We start from the raw sequence: 13,819 nt of genomic DNA on the forward strand, positions 1-13,819 counted from the left end.
GACAAAGGAGAAAAAGTGTAAAGCTAACGTTCATGTGTATAGCATAATTCCTGAACCCTTTACCTAAGCAGGCTATGAAATAGGGACTAATCCTGTGCTTGGTTAAAGGAATAATCACTTTTCTTTTAATACTGCTGTGTGCACAGGATGACAAGTCTTTGGATGTCTACATGTCTCCCAGTGTTAAATGTAAATGACTATACATGATTTCAAAACTATTTGGCTATTGGTCAAGCGTTTTCAGCTTTAACCTGTTCATTGTTACCGGTTTCTGTTCAGCTTTAACTGACTTTAAAAGTTGTCACCGGGAGATTGCCAGAAGACATTCAATCAAAATCTTTGCACAAGACAAGGCTGAACCTTTGAAATTTTATGAGGTCTCATACTAAAAAAATGCAAAACCATTTTCTCCTTAAAAATAGAAAATGAAAGCCCAGCGTTTGCTGCGGTTGCTTTGATGAAATAAAAGCGGCGCTTAATAGAACTACGTAATTCTCAGCTTCCAAGATCTGACGTGATCTGGTAGCTGGTAGCACAGCTAGCTAGAAAAGCAGGATTAAATCAACAGTGTGAAATATTTGCGCCATGGAAGTTTCCATCTTCATTTTGTTTTTTCCTCATGGACGATTTCATACAAAAATGTGATCCAGAGTACGATCACTGCAAAGGTACTTTACAGTACACAAGGTACATACAATATGATAAAAGGAAAACAAAACTGTACCCCAAGGAGCAACCCTTTTCATTTAGTGTAGACCAGAAATCTTAAAATAAGTTGTACAGTATGGTATGTTTTTAGCCTTGACTTGAGCATTCTAAGATTTTTTTTGTACCAGTTTTGCAAATTTCAATACATTTTTAATTGTTTTAAAAGGGTACAAAACACACATTGTAGACACGGTGCTTGAACTCAATTACGTTTTCTCAGTATCAGCTGTACAGTCAAGTGTTTTTACTGTTTTCGTTTTTAATGAAAGTACTTGGATTGTTTATGCATACAGTACTATAGTAATATAATTACATCCTTGCATCATCTGGCGAAACCTGTATGTTTTACAAAATATCACATTCACCATCAGGGAAAAGGATTTCGAAGCGCCAAAGCTGGCACAAGGGAAAGCAATAAAGGAGGCACTGGGGACCTCAAAACACATGTGAATACCCTCACTGCCCCTCCTAGAGAAGCCAGAGAGTAGCCCATTAAACCCAAATACGTCCTTCTGATGCTGTGTATTGACGCAATGCTTTGATGTTGCAGTTATAATGAGCCAATCCAGATACACAAATAGGACCTCTAAAAGCCATGTAGAAATTAAACCAGTCCCACAGCTGGCCATAATATAAAATTAAAATAAGAAAAAAAAAAAAAAATCACAGCTACATAATGAAATCCAGTGCTCGTTAACTTGTCCCCTTTATAACATGCCTTCTGTTTCATTCCAGTTAAAACCCAGAGCTAAGACAGATCTGATTGGAAACATCTACCCAAAGGAGCTGGCTTTCAAAACCCAACCACCTCCCCTTGCCCGCATGATTTTTCCTCTTCTGCCAACTTCTCATCAAAGTGGCCATTTGGAGTGAGAGGAGAGAGGTACACAAAACTCGCAGAGCTGAAATAAATATAATACAAGCCCCTGGAAAGAAAGGACTGGCATGTTTCCTTATGTGTTTACCAGATGATGAGGGGGCAAACTTGATGTGCTTTAAAGCCACGATTCCACAAAACATACATTGTGATTGTTCTCTGCACACTTTGCCAGTAATTACGTTTTCACATTTACAAACTACAGCTGCGCCAACGTGAAGTACAGATTGTACTGGCAGGAAAGCCATGCTGTAAAAAGCAAGCCTGTCTCGAATGTGGGGAGGGGGGCATGTCTTTTCTGACACAACAGCCTACTAAAATCAATCGGCAGGTGGCCTTCTCTCTTGGCCATCAATTCTGAAATGGAAGATTGCCTAGCATCATTCCATCACAATTAACAATCTTTTCTCAGCTCTGTCTTCACCATTTGGCACAACTGGCAATGCCCGTCCTACCTCCCAGCTTCCAAATCCCCCTTACCCTTACCCTCCCCTATCAACCCACTTTCTGAAAATTGTGTAAATTCAAAAGCACTTGGGGCTTAGTTCCAGGAATCAGAGCGTGTGTTGCACATTAGCGGAGCATTTGGGTTCAATTGATATTCTGAGAATGGATAGGCATCAGCTGTGCTTGGTTGCTCATTACCCCATTTTGGATGTCCAGTAAAGTGCAGGTGGCCTTGTTCAGAGTAAGGGTGGGGGAGGGCGGGCTGTGCCACCGTCTGACGTTGCTAGAAATCCATGCACTGCCAACATATCCATTTCCATCATGCTCGTATTCGGAGGCGGACACTGGATGCACCATTAGGGATCACAGTGTGGCCAACTGTTTTGTAGCAGACTGTCCATATGCAGTGAAAAACTGTTTTCACTGCATATGGACAGTCTTTGTGAACTAACACACTGTCTACCAAAGTATTTGAGTACTGCTGGAAGTGACCATTTTTTAAGTAGATACACAAAAGAAATTTGAGGCATTACAGCTACCTGAAATGAATAACCTACTCGCGGATTGAAGTGTCTGTACCAAATTCACTGATGGAAATGACACAGATAAGCATGAAAAAGCAGTTTTACAGAATTGTGTTTTCAGGTTGTAGCTATGTACCACATTGTGCCAAGGCATAGCACCAGTAATATAAACCCCCTAATCTGAGATTGCAATTTAGATTTGTATATCTGAACTGTGTGTCAATATGCTATTCAGCACTGTCTCGCACATCTGATTATAAAAACCTCACAAAACATCAGCGTGAATTGCATTAGTGACATCTAAATTAGGGCAGCATTCAAGTATTTACAAAGATGCGTCTATTAAAAAACCCAAAAACGTGAAGTGTGAAATCCTGCCTTACCTTCGCAAATTCTGTCGAGTCGCTGACGTTTAACTTTGTGTTTGTCCATCAGAGCCATGCTCAGATCACAGGTGCTCTCTCCTCCTTTAGATAGGCGAAGCTGATCTTCAGGAACCTAATAAACTGCCCAGGATTCTCCTGAGAGCATAACGTCAGCAGAACACCTATAAAAACAAGCACACAGAGCAAAGTCTTAAACAGATCTATTGCGAAAAAGATCTATGGTCGGCATAAAACGTTTCAAAATCTCTTAATCAGAACCTGAGATGACATAAAAATGTAATATTGGTTACTATATTTGTAATGTAATATTGGTTAATATAGGCCACCAATATGACTAATGGCAATTGCCTTTCGTCTTTGTATTCATAGTGTACTAGTTGTACTAGGATGCATGCAGCAGTCCTTAAAAAAAAAATCTAGCTCTTCTTATTTGTCAGATATGGATGACTTCCAAGTTTAAAACAAAAAATGCATTTTAATTGAGTAACTCAATACAGATGTTAAAAATTAAATCCAACAATTTAGCATGCAATGTGTCGTCTCTTGAATTTCAATGCTCAATTTCCTATAAAACATGCAATTTTTACAGCTATTAAATTAAGAAATACCGGCAGTGACATATTTGCCAACAAGTTGCTAACTCCTTATCTAGTAACATATTAACTAGCAGATATAATATTTTACGCCCACTGTATAGAAATCGCCAGTTTTATCTTTGGATCTACTTCTCAGTTTGAAATAACACACACAATGGTTTCCGTAAATTGCATTTGATTACATTTCATCATCTCACATACTATTAATGTTATCATAGTGGTAATAAAAATATATAAATAACATATCTACTGAAATATATAAATAACATAGCTACTGAAATAAAGAATACTGCTGTATAGTTGTGTTGATCTTTCTACTTTTCCTTACCATTTTTCATGTGTGTGAGAGAGAGAGAGAGAGAGAGTGAGAGTGAGAGTGAGAGAGAGAGAGAGAGAGAGAGAGAGAGAGAGAGAGAGAGTGAGAGAGAGAGAGAGAGAGTGAGAGAGAGAGAGAGAGTGGTGGTGGTGTATTCAAATGCAGAGATTTCCACTTTATTGTGCACAATTTCAAAATTGTATTAAAAGATTTGCTAGGGTCACATTTTGACACACGACAGGGACGTATTTACAACTGAAAAATGGTTTTATATATTACACATTGTGTCCAGATTTAGCTGATAATGTTATAATAAAGTGTGTGACATACAGCAATAGCAGTTTAAAACCAACACAGTAGTAATTCACAGACTTTCAAGATGTTTAAGTTTATGAGCTTACAGAACTAAGCGTGTTTGTTTGTTTTTATTGCTTGAAGGTTAAATCAATATGGAATTAGACTTCAGTAATTTGTCTATAGATCTTCCCAAAAACCTCTTTTGTGTCTTAATGTTACTATGCATGAGAAAATGGCAACTGGTCAACGGTATAATCTGAACATTTTAAGGCCCGATGGCACAAACATGTGAGCTGGAGTGCCCGGTCTAAGTGTTTAGAAATAATCTGTAAATAAAAGTTCAAACACAAATAGACAACTCTAGGGTGAACACAGAACACTGGCTGTAACTCGCCACCCACATTAAGTTTGGATGATATTTTATATTTTATAAGCGTTTTGAAATAGAAATGATTAACACCATATTAGTCCACTTCATAGTAAAAAAAAAAAACACACAAGCATGACATACAGCAAACAATACAACAGACATTCAGTAAAACCCTGTCATGTGTTAGAATTATCCGGAGTGTAATTGTACATTTTGGCCATTGGAGGGCGCTATGAACTTCTCAGCTAGCAGCAGCTGCTGTTACCATAGTGTAACTCAAGACTAGCAGCAGCTGTGTACTATCCTTTTTGGACAGCAGCATAAAGGCTTTTCAGGGCACTGAATAGTATGGGGTATTATGTGGAATCATAAAAAGGGCACAACCCTTTTGTAAGGGCATGGATAAGATAAACGCCCTGCTGATGACTGACTAATTAGCTGGGACTATCCCAAGGGGTCACTAAAGTGATGTAAACACTTATTACTAAATCAATGAGAACTCAGCTCTTCTTTCATCTACACATACAATGAAGATAAGAACACAATGCTACTGCAATGAATGATGCAGTCTACCTACAACATACAACATGATTGTACATTTTCAATGTGTTCATGGACAGTGGCATTGCACTGACATTATCTAGGGGACAGCACAAGAGCATACCGTTTGAAACAGCTACAGCCAAACTGCAAGACATTGACAAATGCTACATTTCTAATTCTGAGTTTCTTATTAGACACCATATATATATTTTTTTTTATTATTATTATTTTTACCAAGCATAGGTTACAGTACAACACATTCTTCAGAACAAATGTCTGTAAATTTAGAATAAATCTGCACAGGTTGTGAAATAACTTCCCAGACTCCATTTACAGGATGTTATCTTGTTCATTCAGGGATGACTGAAGTTTCAGTTTTGCTTAGTAACATTCTACCTTACCGGAACGACTACAATGTGTTTCTGAATCACACGATCATGCTTTCTGTTAGAGAAGTTCACTCCGAGGGTGTGTGCCAGTAAGAAACCTGACGCAGAATCACCTGACTGCAGCCTGCCCTGAAATACAATCTGGAGGGTATGCTCTGCCCCAGTTCTGTAACCCCAGAGTGACATTTCAGCTTGAACCATTTCCACTTGTACTCCATACAACATTAACCAAACAGACAAGTCCATGTTGTTACCCTCAGACACTGGGGTCTACTCAATTCATCTAAACGACGGCAAACCGAAATACCACCACCGTATCAAGAACTAAACAGTACCTTTCTATTGATTTTTTTTTTTTTTTTTTACATATTTTTGCAGACAGAAATGGTACCGGGAAAATGTGCATGCGTTGCTAGATGTTTGACTTTCATAAAGTTGGTTCTCAGATTTAACTGGCTGTATTTTGTTTAGATCCGCTTTATTTAAACAGGCTGCCTCCCGTTACCAGCCAGCCTCCCTCTCATGCCCCGGCACATCTTGGGCCCGTTTCCAGGACCTGTATGACTGGGATGGTTCATGCTGGGTTTCATGGTGTTATTCATCACCATTAATTAATTGCATGTTTCTGTCAAAGTACTTCGGTGTGTGCACAAATACATAAATCTGAAACAGTTTGAAGTAATTTACAACCGCTACCCTGCTGCAGTTTTTCAAATAGCTACACTCTTCTTTTTTTTTCAGATGAGCAGAATAGCCAGTTTGCAAAAAAAAAAAAAAAAAAAAATCCTGGTTATCTAGCCATCACAGCAGCTCAATACACTTAGTGCCCTGGCGCCTTGACTCTCCACATTAGCAGATTGTCAGCTTGAATCCCAGACCTGGCTGTTCAGACGGGTAGGATTTACACGTAGCCTCAATATGCAGTTAACTTCATCCTGCCCCTGACCGCCAGGTTGGTATCTGAGCTCACGACTAGAATCTCATCAGGCTGAAGAGGGCTCCTGCCCTGGCTAAACTGTATTTCCAAGCTTCATAAATTGCATTTAATCCACTGGCACCTCAGGTGGGAATGCAATGACACTGAAAAGGCATTTAAAATCAACCCATATTCTAGGTAGGTGTTGCACTGACTGATAGTAGATAAGAAGAGGATTTATCCCAAATTCTATTTAATAAATGAAAAACCTGCACAAAACTCTGAATTACCACCCAGTGGTTGTTTTCGCGGTTAGGATGCAACCCCCCTCCCTTAAAACCAGTGTGCCACGACTCTGTAGGCATGCTTCTGCTCACTTGGCTTAACCTGACATCTTCAAGCTCTGCTGTGGAGCTCAGGAAGCAAAGCAGAAACTCAGAACACACCCAACATGTTGCTTTTGTGGTGCTGATAACATTTTTCAGGAAACACCTCAAGAGATGATATTTCCAACAATAACTTAAAACTAACAAAACTTCTTATCATCCCCAGAGCCAGACTGCCATCTTCAGAAATCATCTGTGATTGGCTCTGTGGCTCCAGTGAATGACTTTGTAATGAAAGTGATTTCAGTGTACTTGACACATCACTGCGAGGGTTGACAGCATTCCCTTCTAACTGTCCTGGATCTCTGTAACTTGTGACTTGCTTTCAGAATTTAGGCTCTGGCAACATTCCACAAGCATGCAAAGTTCTAACAGAGAAAAAAAAAAAAAGACTTCAAATCCTTCGATGTTTGTAAGATCCAGAACCCTGTCCTTGTTTACTCATCGACCGCCTGTAGAACCGAGCCCTGGACGAAAGAGCCCTGCCAGTTCCCCTTTTCACACCACCATGCTCCCAAATTTACTTAGCAGAGTCACTCCAAATAATAATCCTCTCAACTCTGAGAGCGACTGGCGTTGACAATCATCACTCAATCTCCAAACAGTTCATAAATCACAGGGATGCTCAGACAGACACCCTGCAAACACATGTGTGAAAATATTCAGCGTGCCAGAAAACACTCACAAATTTGACGCACATGAGATCATTATTTAGGAAACAGTGAATATTTTTGAAATATTTCCCCAGCGTTTAACCTTTATGTAGCAATTGACAAACTATTGTTCCCTTTTAGTTTACCCCACAATAAGAGTTTTGTTATATTGTTTGGCCATGTGGTGGCAATATGTGCTAAGGTAAAATAAATGATTAATGAAAACCCAGATTTGCAAAAAAAATGGGAAACTGCAAAATAACTGTAAACAATTCGATACATGTCAGTCGCGTTTTACCGTCCTTGTATTAAGAATAAAATCAATCCCCATTACATATGTATGTAACACATGAATCCACTTACCCGTCACACTTGACTTCCGACTCCGTCACCAGTTTTCTGATACAAAGCCCGTCTCTTCAAAGTTACAATTGATCTGAATATCCGTCACAGCCCGCGTTTTTTTTTTTTTTTCCTGGGATGTCTGTTTTTATTGTGCGCTGCAGTTACACAGCGCTTTCTCCAAAAACAAAGCGAACGAGACAAGGCACAGTAATGTAAAAGTTAATCATGAAACAGATCTGTGATGCATTTTTTCTTTTTTTAAATCTGTGATCTTTAGTTGTTTTTGAACTGTGAACTGTGACATTAGGGCCTTATCGAACACTATATTTTGCAATTTTGAATACTGACTTTGGATACGTTTTTAATTCTGGAGACTGTGTTGTTATTTTTTAATCTTTTGCTAAATTGCACTGCGTTTACATTTTAAGCAGTTCTGTGCATGGGTAACATTTTGATTTCATTTTGCTGTTGTGTTGTTAATGGGGAATTATACATACTGCTACATTATGTACCGGATTTAAAAGTATGTACTGTATTACAGTCCATGTGTCCAGTCGTCTCTTTTGGCAAGTGATATTTTCAGAATAATATTGTTCTGAATTAAAATACTACTTCTGTTGAAAATATAGTATTGTACCAACAAAACCAACTACAGCACATCTAAATGGAAGTCTACTTATTTTAAAACAGTCCTTTCAGCTATGTATTTTTGACATTCTATCTTTTTTGTGTTCCCTGAAAAACAGACAAGCTTTTGTCTTTTATGCTGTTATTTATTTAGATTTCCAGAAAGCTTTTGACAAAATCCCGCATAAAAGATTAATTCTCAAACTGAACGCATTAGGGATTCAAGGAAATGTATGAACATGGATTAGAGAGTGGTTAACATGTAGAAACAGAAAGTACTGATTAGAGGAGAAACCTCAAAATGGAGCGAGGTAACCAGTGGAGTACCACAGGGATCAGTATTAGGTCCTCTGCTCTTCCTAATCTACATTAATGACTTAGATTCTGGTATAGTAAGCACCCTTGTTAAATTTACAGATGACACAAAAATAGGAGGAGTGGCAAACACTGTTGCAGCAGGAAATGTCATTCAAAATGATCTAGACAGCATTCAGAACTGGGCAGACACATGGCAAATGACAATTAATAGAGAAAAGTGTAAGGTACTGCACACAGGCAATACAAATGTGCATTATAAATATCATATGGGAGATACTGAAATTGAAGAAGGAATCTATGAAAAAGACCTAAGAGTTTATGTCTTCATCTAGACAATGTGGGGAAGCTATAAAAAAAGGCCAACAAGATGCTCGGATATATAGTGAAAAGTGCTGAATTTAAATCAAGGGAAGTAATGTTAAAACTTTACAATGCATTAGTAAGACCGCATCTAGAATATTGTGTTCAGTTCTGGTCACCTCGCTACAAAAAGCATATTGCTGCTCTAGAAAGAGTGCAAAGAAGAGCGACCAGAATTATTCCAGGTTTACAAGGCATGCAGACAGGCTGAAAGAATTTAATCTATTTAGTCTTGAACAAAGAAGACTACGCGGCCATCTGATTCAAGCATTCAAAATTCTAAAAGGTACTGACAATGTTGACCAAAGGGACTTTTTCGACCCGAAAAAAGAAACAAGGACCAGGGGTCATAAATGGAAATTAGGTAAAGGGGCATTCAGAACAGAAAAATAGGAGGCACTTTTTTACACAGAGAATTGTGAGGGTCTCGAACCAACTCCCCAGTAATGTTGTTGAAGCTGACACCCTGGGATCCTTTAAGAAGCTGCTTGATGAGATTCTGGGATCAATAAGCTACTAACAACCAAACGAGCAAGATGGGCTGAATGGCCTCCTCTCGTTTGTAAACTTTGTTATGTTCTTATTCCCCCAACTCGTGCACTAACAAATTTCAATGAAAGAATCAACGTTTATTATTTAAGCCGTATCATGTTGATTACAGATCAAGACAGTACACACCTTTGCTTTAACTACATAGATTTTTTTTTTTTGCCCTTTGCCCCAATTTGCAATTGCTTTTCATACAGAGCACTTTGTTTACACCTTTCTTTCAGACTCCAAACACAGTCTGCCTAACTGAAAATCCATATTATCTGTGCCATTTCTCTTGAGATTCATAAGGGATCAATATTTAATCCACTGATTTCTACCGCATACAAACGTGTACAAAGTGTCCTGTAAAGTTCAGAAAAGTGTCCTGTAAAGGTCCTGAGAGGATTGAAATGACCCAAACAAAAGTTCATACCAGAACCATTTTTAAAAAATATATATTTTTCCACATACTGTATCAAAGTACAGTAATGGGCGGAAATGTTATTATTTCAATTATTTATAAAACCACTGCTCCCATAGCCTCCCACTCTCTGTGACTGATAAAACAATAGAGGCGTTTTCAGTTTTGCTGCTGAGATAAATCTTTCACCACTGGATCAAAACAAGGAGCGTCTGCAGGGAAAAACAGGAAGAGCTTGGTAGGGAATGCGACAGCTAAAAATAATAGATTACACTTTTATTTGGTTGGGAACTCGGATATGTGATGGAAGACAATGGGATGTGAAACTGGGTAGGGAGGTCTTAAAGGATGCTTTCCCACTGTTTCACAAGAAGCCTCTGGACTCTGCAGCAGCAGGAAAGAGAAGCTACTGGAATGGAATGTATCCAGGCCACCAGGGTCATTACCTCCCTCGGTCTTCCTTTATTAGATATTCTTAAACTGGGGTAGACCAACTAAGGGGGTTCAGGGATGATTCGTTGAAAAATAAAAAAAATCCAGTGCCAACTGCAATGACCACATTACTGCAGTTTTGGTTTAACATTGCTTTGGTAATTTGGTATGCCAACATAATACTACAATAGCGTTTTACCCTGGAGCAACCCTGAGGCTCCATTCCCACTTGCTTTACACACGGATGATCCAAACAAATTCAGTGCCCTTCAGTTTGTATGAACGCAGGCCAACGTGAAAACGAAACAGCAAAACAAACCTTCAAAACGAGAGTTACACTGCACTGAGGCATGATGTGAATTCAAAAGGAAAACAATTGATTCGTTTATTTCTTTTCAGAGTTTGTTTCTAAATGAAATGAACTGGATTTGCAAGACATATAGCTGATACAGCAGCACACAGTTGATCATGGTATTGCAATGGACCACCATTGTAGATTTCCTAGCCAGGGATGTCTGATACTGACAGGGCTGGCAATTATACAGTGAAAAGCAAAGCTGCTTGCCTTGCTCGCCACGAGAGGTGCAGGACAAATGCATATAAGAGCAGTATTCCAAGCACTTTCATCTTCCCATCAGAAAAGATCAAACCCGCAGTGCATCTATCATGCTTGCTGGCACTCTATCCTCTCAGTGCAGGAGCTGATGAATGCAGTGTTGTGTTCTGTGCACGTCTCATCTTTTGGCACACACAAAATCAAAATAATAAAAAAGAAAAATCGAGAGACTAAAAAAAAAAAAAAAAAGAGTACCCGGTGGATGCTTTCTTGTTTAAAAATACTGTGACATTCTATTATGCTAGCTTAGCCTTTTTTTTTTCTTTCCCCGTTGTATTTAATTCTGGGTGGGAGACTTCTTTAATGCATGACAGCTGTGAGGTATCTGGCCTGGTTTTGTTATTAACCAAGTCACACAGCTCTCACCTTCATTGTTAACCCCGCTGGGTCTGGCTGCAAATCTAATGCTAAATCAGTTCTGAGGAAAACAAAATCCCGCTGAGAGCCACACACGGTCTGGAGCCGTGGCCTGGAGTTGACCAGCCACTTCCTGTGCGTTCTCACAGGAAACCATGTTATAAAACCAATGAAAGTATGATTCAGGGTTTCCTTGTCTAAATAAAAGGTGGTTACAAGGCCTCTCCTGGCCTTGGCAGAGTATCCCATCCAGTCAAATGCGGTTCGTATTCCAGTTTACATTGACAGGGGGCCAAGAAAAACGCTGGCTTGATAAAGTCCAGAAGTGAATTGTGAGGAGAAGCGGAAGAGCAAAAAAAAACAATACAAAAAAAACAAACACACACACAAAAAAGGCATTGTGAAAGACTGAGATTGAAAAAAAAATAAAAAAAACAGCAAACAGACGACCTTAATCAATTACACCCAAATTATAGGCTAGCAAAACAGAGGATACTCCAGTTTCTCTATTGAACATTAGAGCCATAACTGTGTTGCCTTATTCTGTATGAGTCCCTTGGTGGCTTCCAGCCATGTAGGACAACCTTCCAATGTTTTTTTATTCAAAATTGTAGTTTTATTGAAATACACTGGTGGTCAGTACCAGCACGGCTAGATCAGCTGCAGATGTGGTGTGAGAGACTATGGAGGGCTGCATCTCCCGTGTGTAATTTGGTTAGTCCTTATACCAGTGCTAAATTACTGTCACATCGCCACAAAACAGCAAAACAGCAAAATAACAACAACTAGAAAGCAGCTATTTACTTTTTGTATTCAATCCATCAATGGCTAAACAATCAACTGTGTCTGATAACTAGAGGCACTTCTACTGTAAGAAACAAACAAAGGCATGTGGCCGCTATCTTCCCCACTGTGAATGTGTTAATTCAGAGTGAACAGTGTGCAGGTACAGCACACTCCAGCAGATACACCATTAGACTGAAAGTGAGATGCCGGAGTACACAAACAGACAGACGGACGGACAGCACGGAAAACGACAGCATGGCGAGCGTGTAACAGCTGGTACAACACCTGCTTCTAATTTCACTGCACTTAATTGTTGAACATCGTTTATTGAACCACAGTAGTTTTCCTTTGTGGTTTGATACCACCAGTACACACACATTGTGACACCCAGAGGTCTCCCTGTGCATGTTCTCACAGCTGTAGCTCTCAGTCAGTTTGCTTGGGCTCTTATGTTCATGTACCTCGCTAAGGAAACCCTGTATGTACATTTAACAGATGTTATTACGGTCTGGATGGGACTTGTTTTTTTTTTTTAAATAATGAATCTGAAAAATCAACATCAGAATATAATTACTTGCAGAATATATAATTTATATATTCTGCAAGTAACTGTCAGTACAATGCGCTAAGGCGCTGATTTTTGAGTAAGATAAGCAGAAAACTGAGAAGGATAGTCCTGTGTAGGCAATGCAAAATTATGTGAGTAAACAGTGTCCAATTCTGAAATTAATCTGACTATTATTATTATTATGATTATTATTATTAGTAGTAGTAATAGTCGTAGTAGCAATAGCAGTAGTTGTAGTAGTAGATGTAGTTGTAGTTGTAGTAGTTATCCATCAACTCTGAAGCTTAACAAACGTTTTTCGTCACTAGTAACATGTAACCACATACAACCATTAACCACAATAACATTTTACAAGTTTTATAAATGGAATATTCTCACTATCAAATGTATTGAACATTTGTAGCATTAATACATATATTTATGGTCAAAAGTTGATAGTGGACCATTGGGAAAAATCCTTAAATTGCCAAGGCGATGTCTACCTTGAAAAATATGAAGAACACATTATCTGTTGTGTTGCCAAAAATGGGTAGAGCGAAAATGACTGGTTATGTGAACCAAATAAATAGCTAGATAGAGAGCAAGAGGGCATTTAATACAATAACACAGTGAATAACCCAAGCATTACTTATATTACCTGATCCAACATCACAATCATTCGTCCAACGTGACAGGACTGCTAACGAAGCATTGCCTCATCTTCGGACTAGTAAAATATGACCCACGTCCTCCCCATCTTCTCCACTAATGTCATCACTGCTGTTAGGTTAGCACAGCAAACTCTAAATCAGCAAACTGCCGCTGCTTATCTGAAGGTAGAAGACAGGTTGAAATGCGCACAGCTTTCCTCTTACAGTGAAACAAGGTTTAAAATTATAGTCTGCCAACAATCTAAGGCTGTTTGAATTAATGGATAGATAAAACTGCTGATCTCCAACAAAGAAAAAAAATAGCAATTCATCACCCCAAGAAAACAGATCAACCTCTGGAGCTGCAGACATGCATTACCTAGTTTATTATTGTAGTTTGTACTTATGACAGCTTTATTGA

At 38.8% G+C, this 13,819-nt stretch overlaps 1 protein-coding gene across 1 annotated transcript in view; it reads right to left on the reverse strand.

Moving 5' to 3' along the window:
- Positions 1-13,819, reverse strand: part of LOC117418299 (C-terminal-binding protein 2) — a 77,806-nt gene that overhangs the window by 36,621 nt on the left and 27,366 nt on the right. Inside the window, exon 2 of the mRNA XM_034031213.3 lies at positions 2,940-3,103. Within this exon, the coding sequence (XP_033887104.1) occupies positions 2,940-2,997 (58 nt within the window). The 5' untranslated portion in view covers positions 2,998-3,103. The remainder of the gene's footprint in view (positions 1-2,939; positions 3,104-13,819) is intronic.

This window comes from Acipenser ruthenus, chromosome 13 (assembly GCF_902713425.1).
Source record: "Acipenser ruthenus chromosome 13, fAciRut3.2 maternal haplotype, whole genome shotgun sequence".
NCBI classification, from domain to species: domain Eukaryota; kingdom Metazoa; phylum Chordata; class Actinopteri; order Acipenseriformes; family Acipenseridae; genus Acipenser; species Acipenser ruthenus.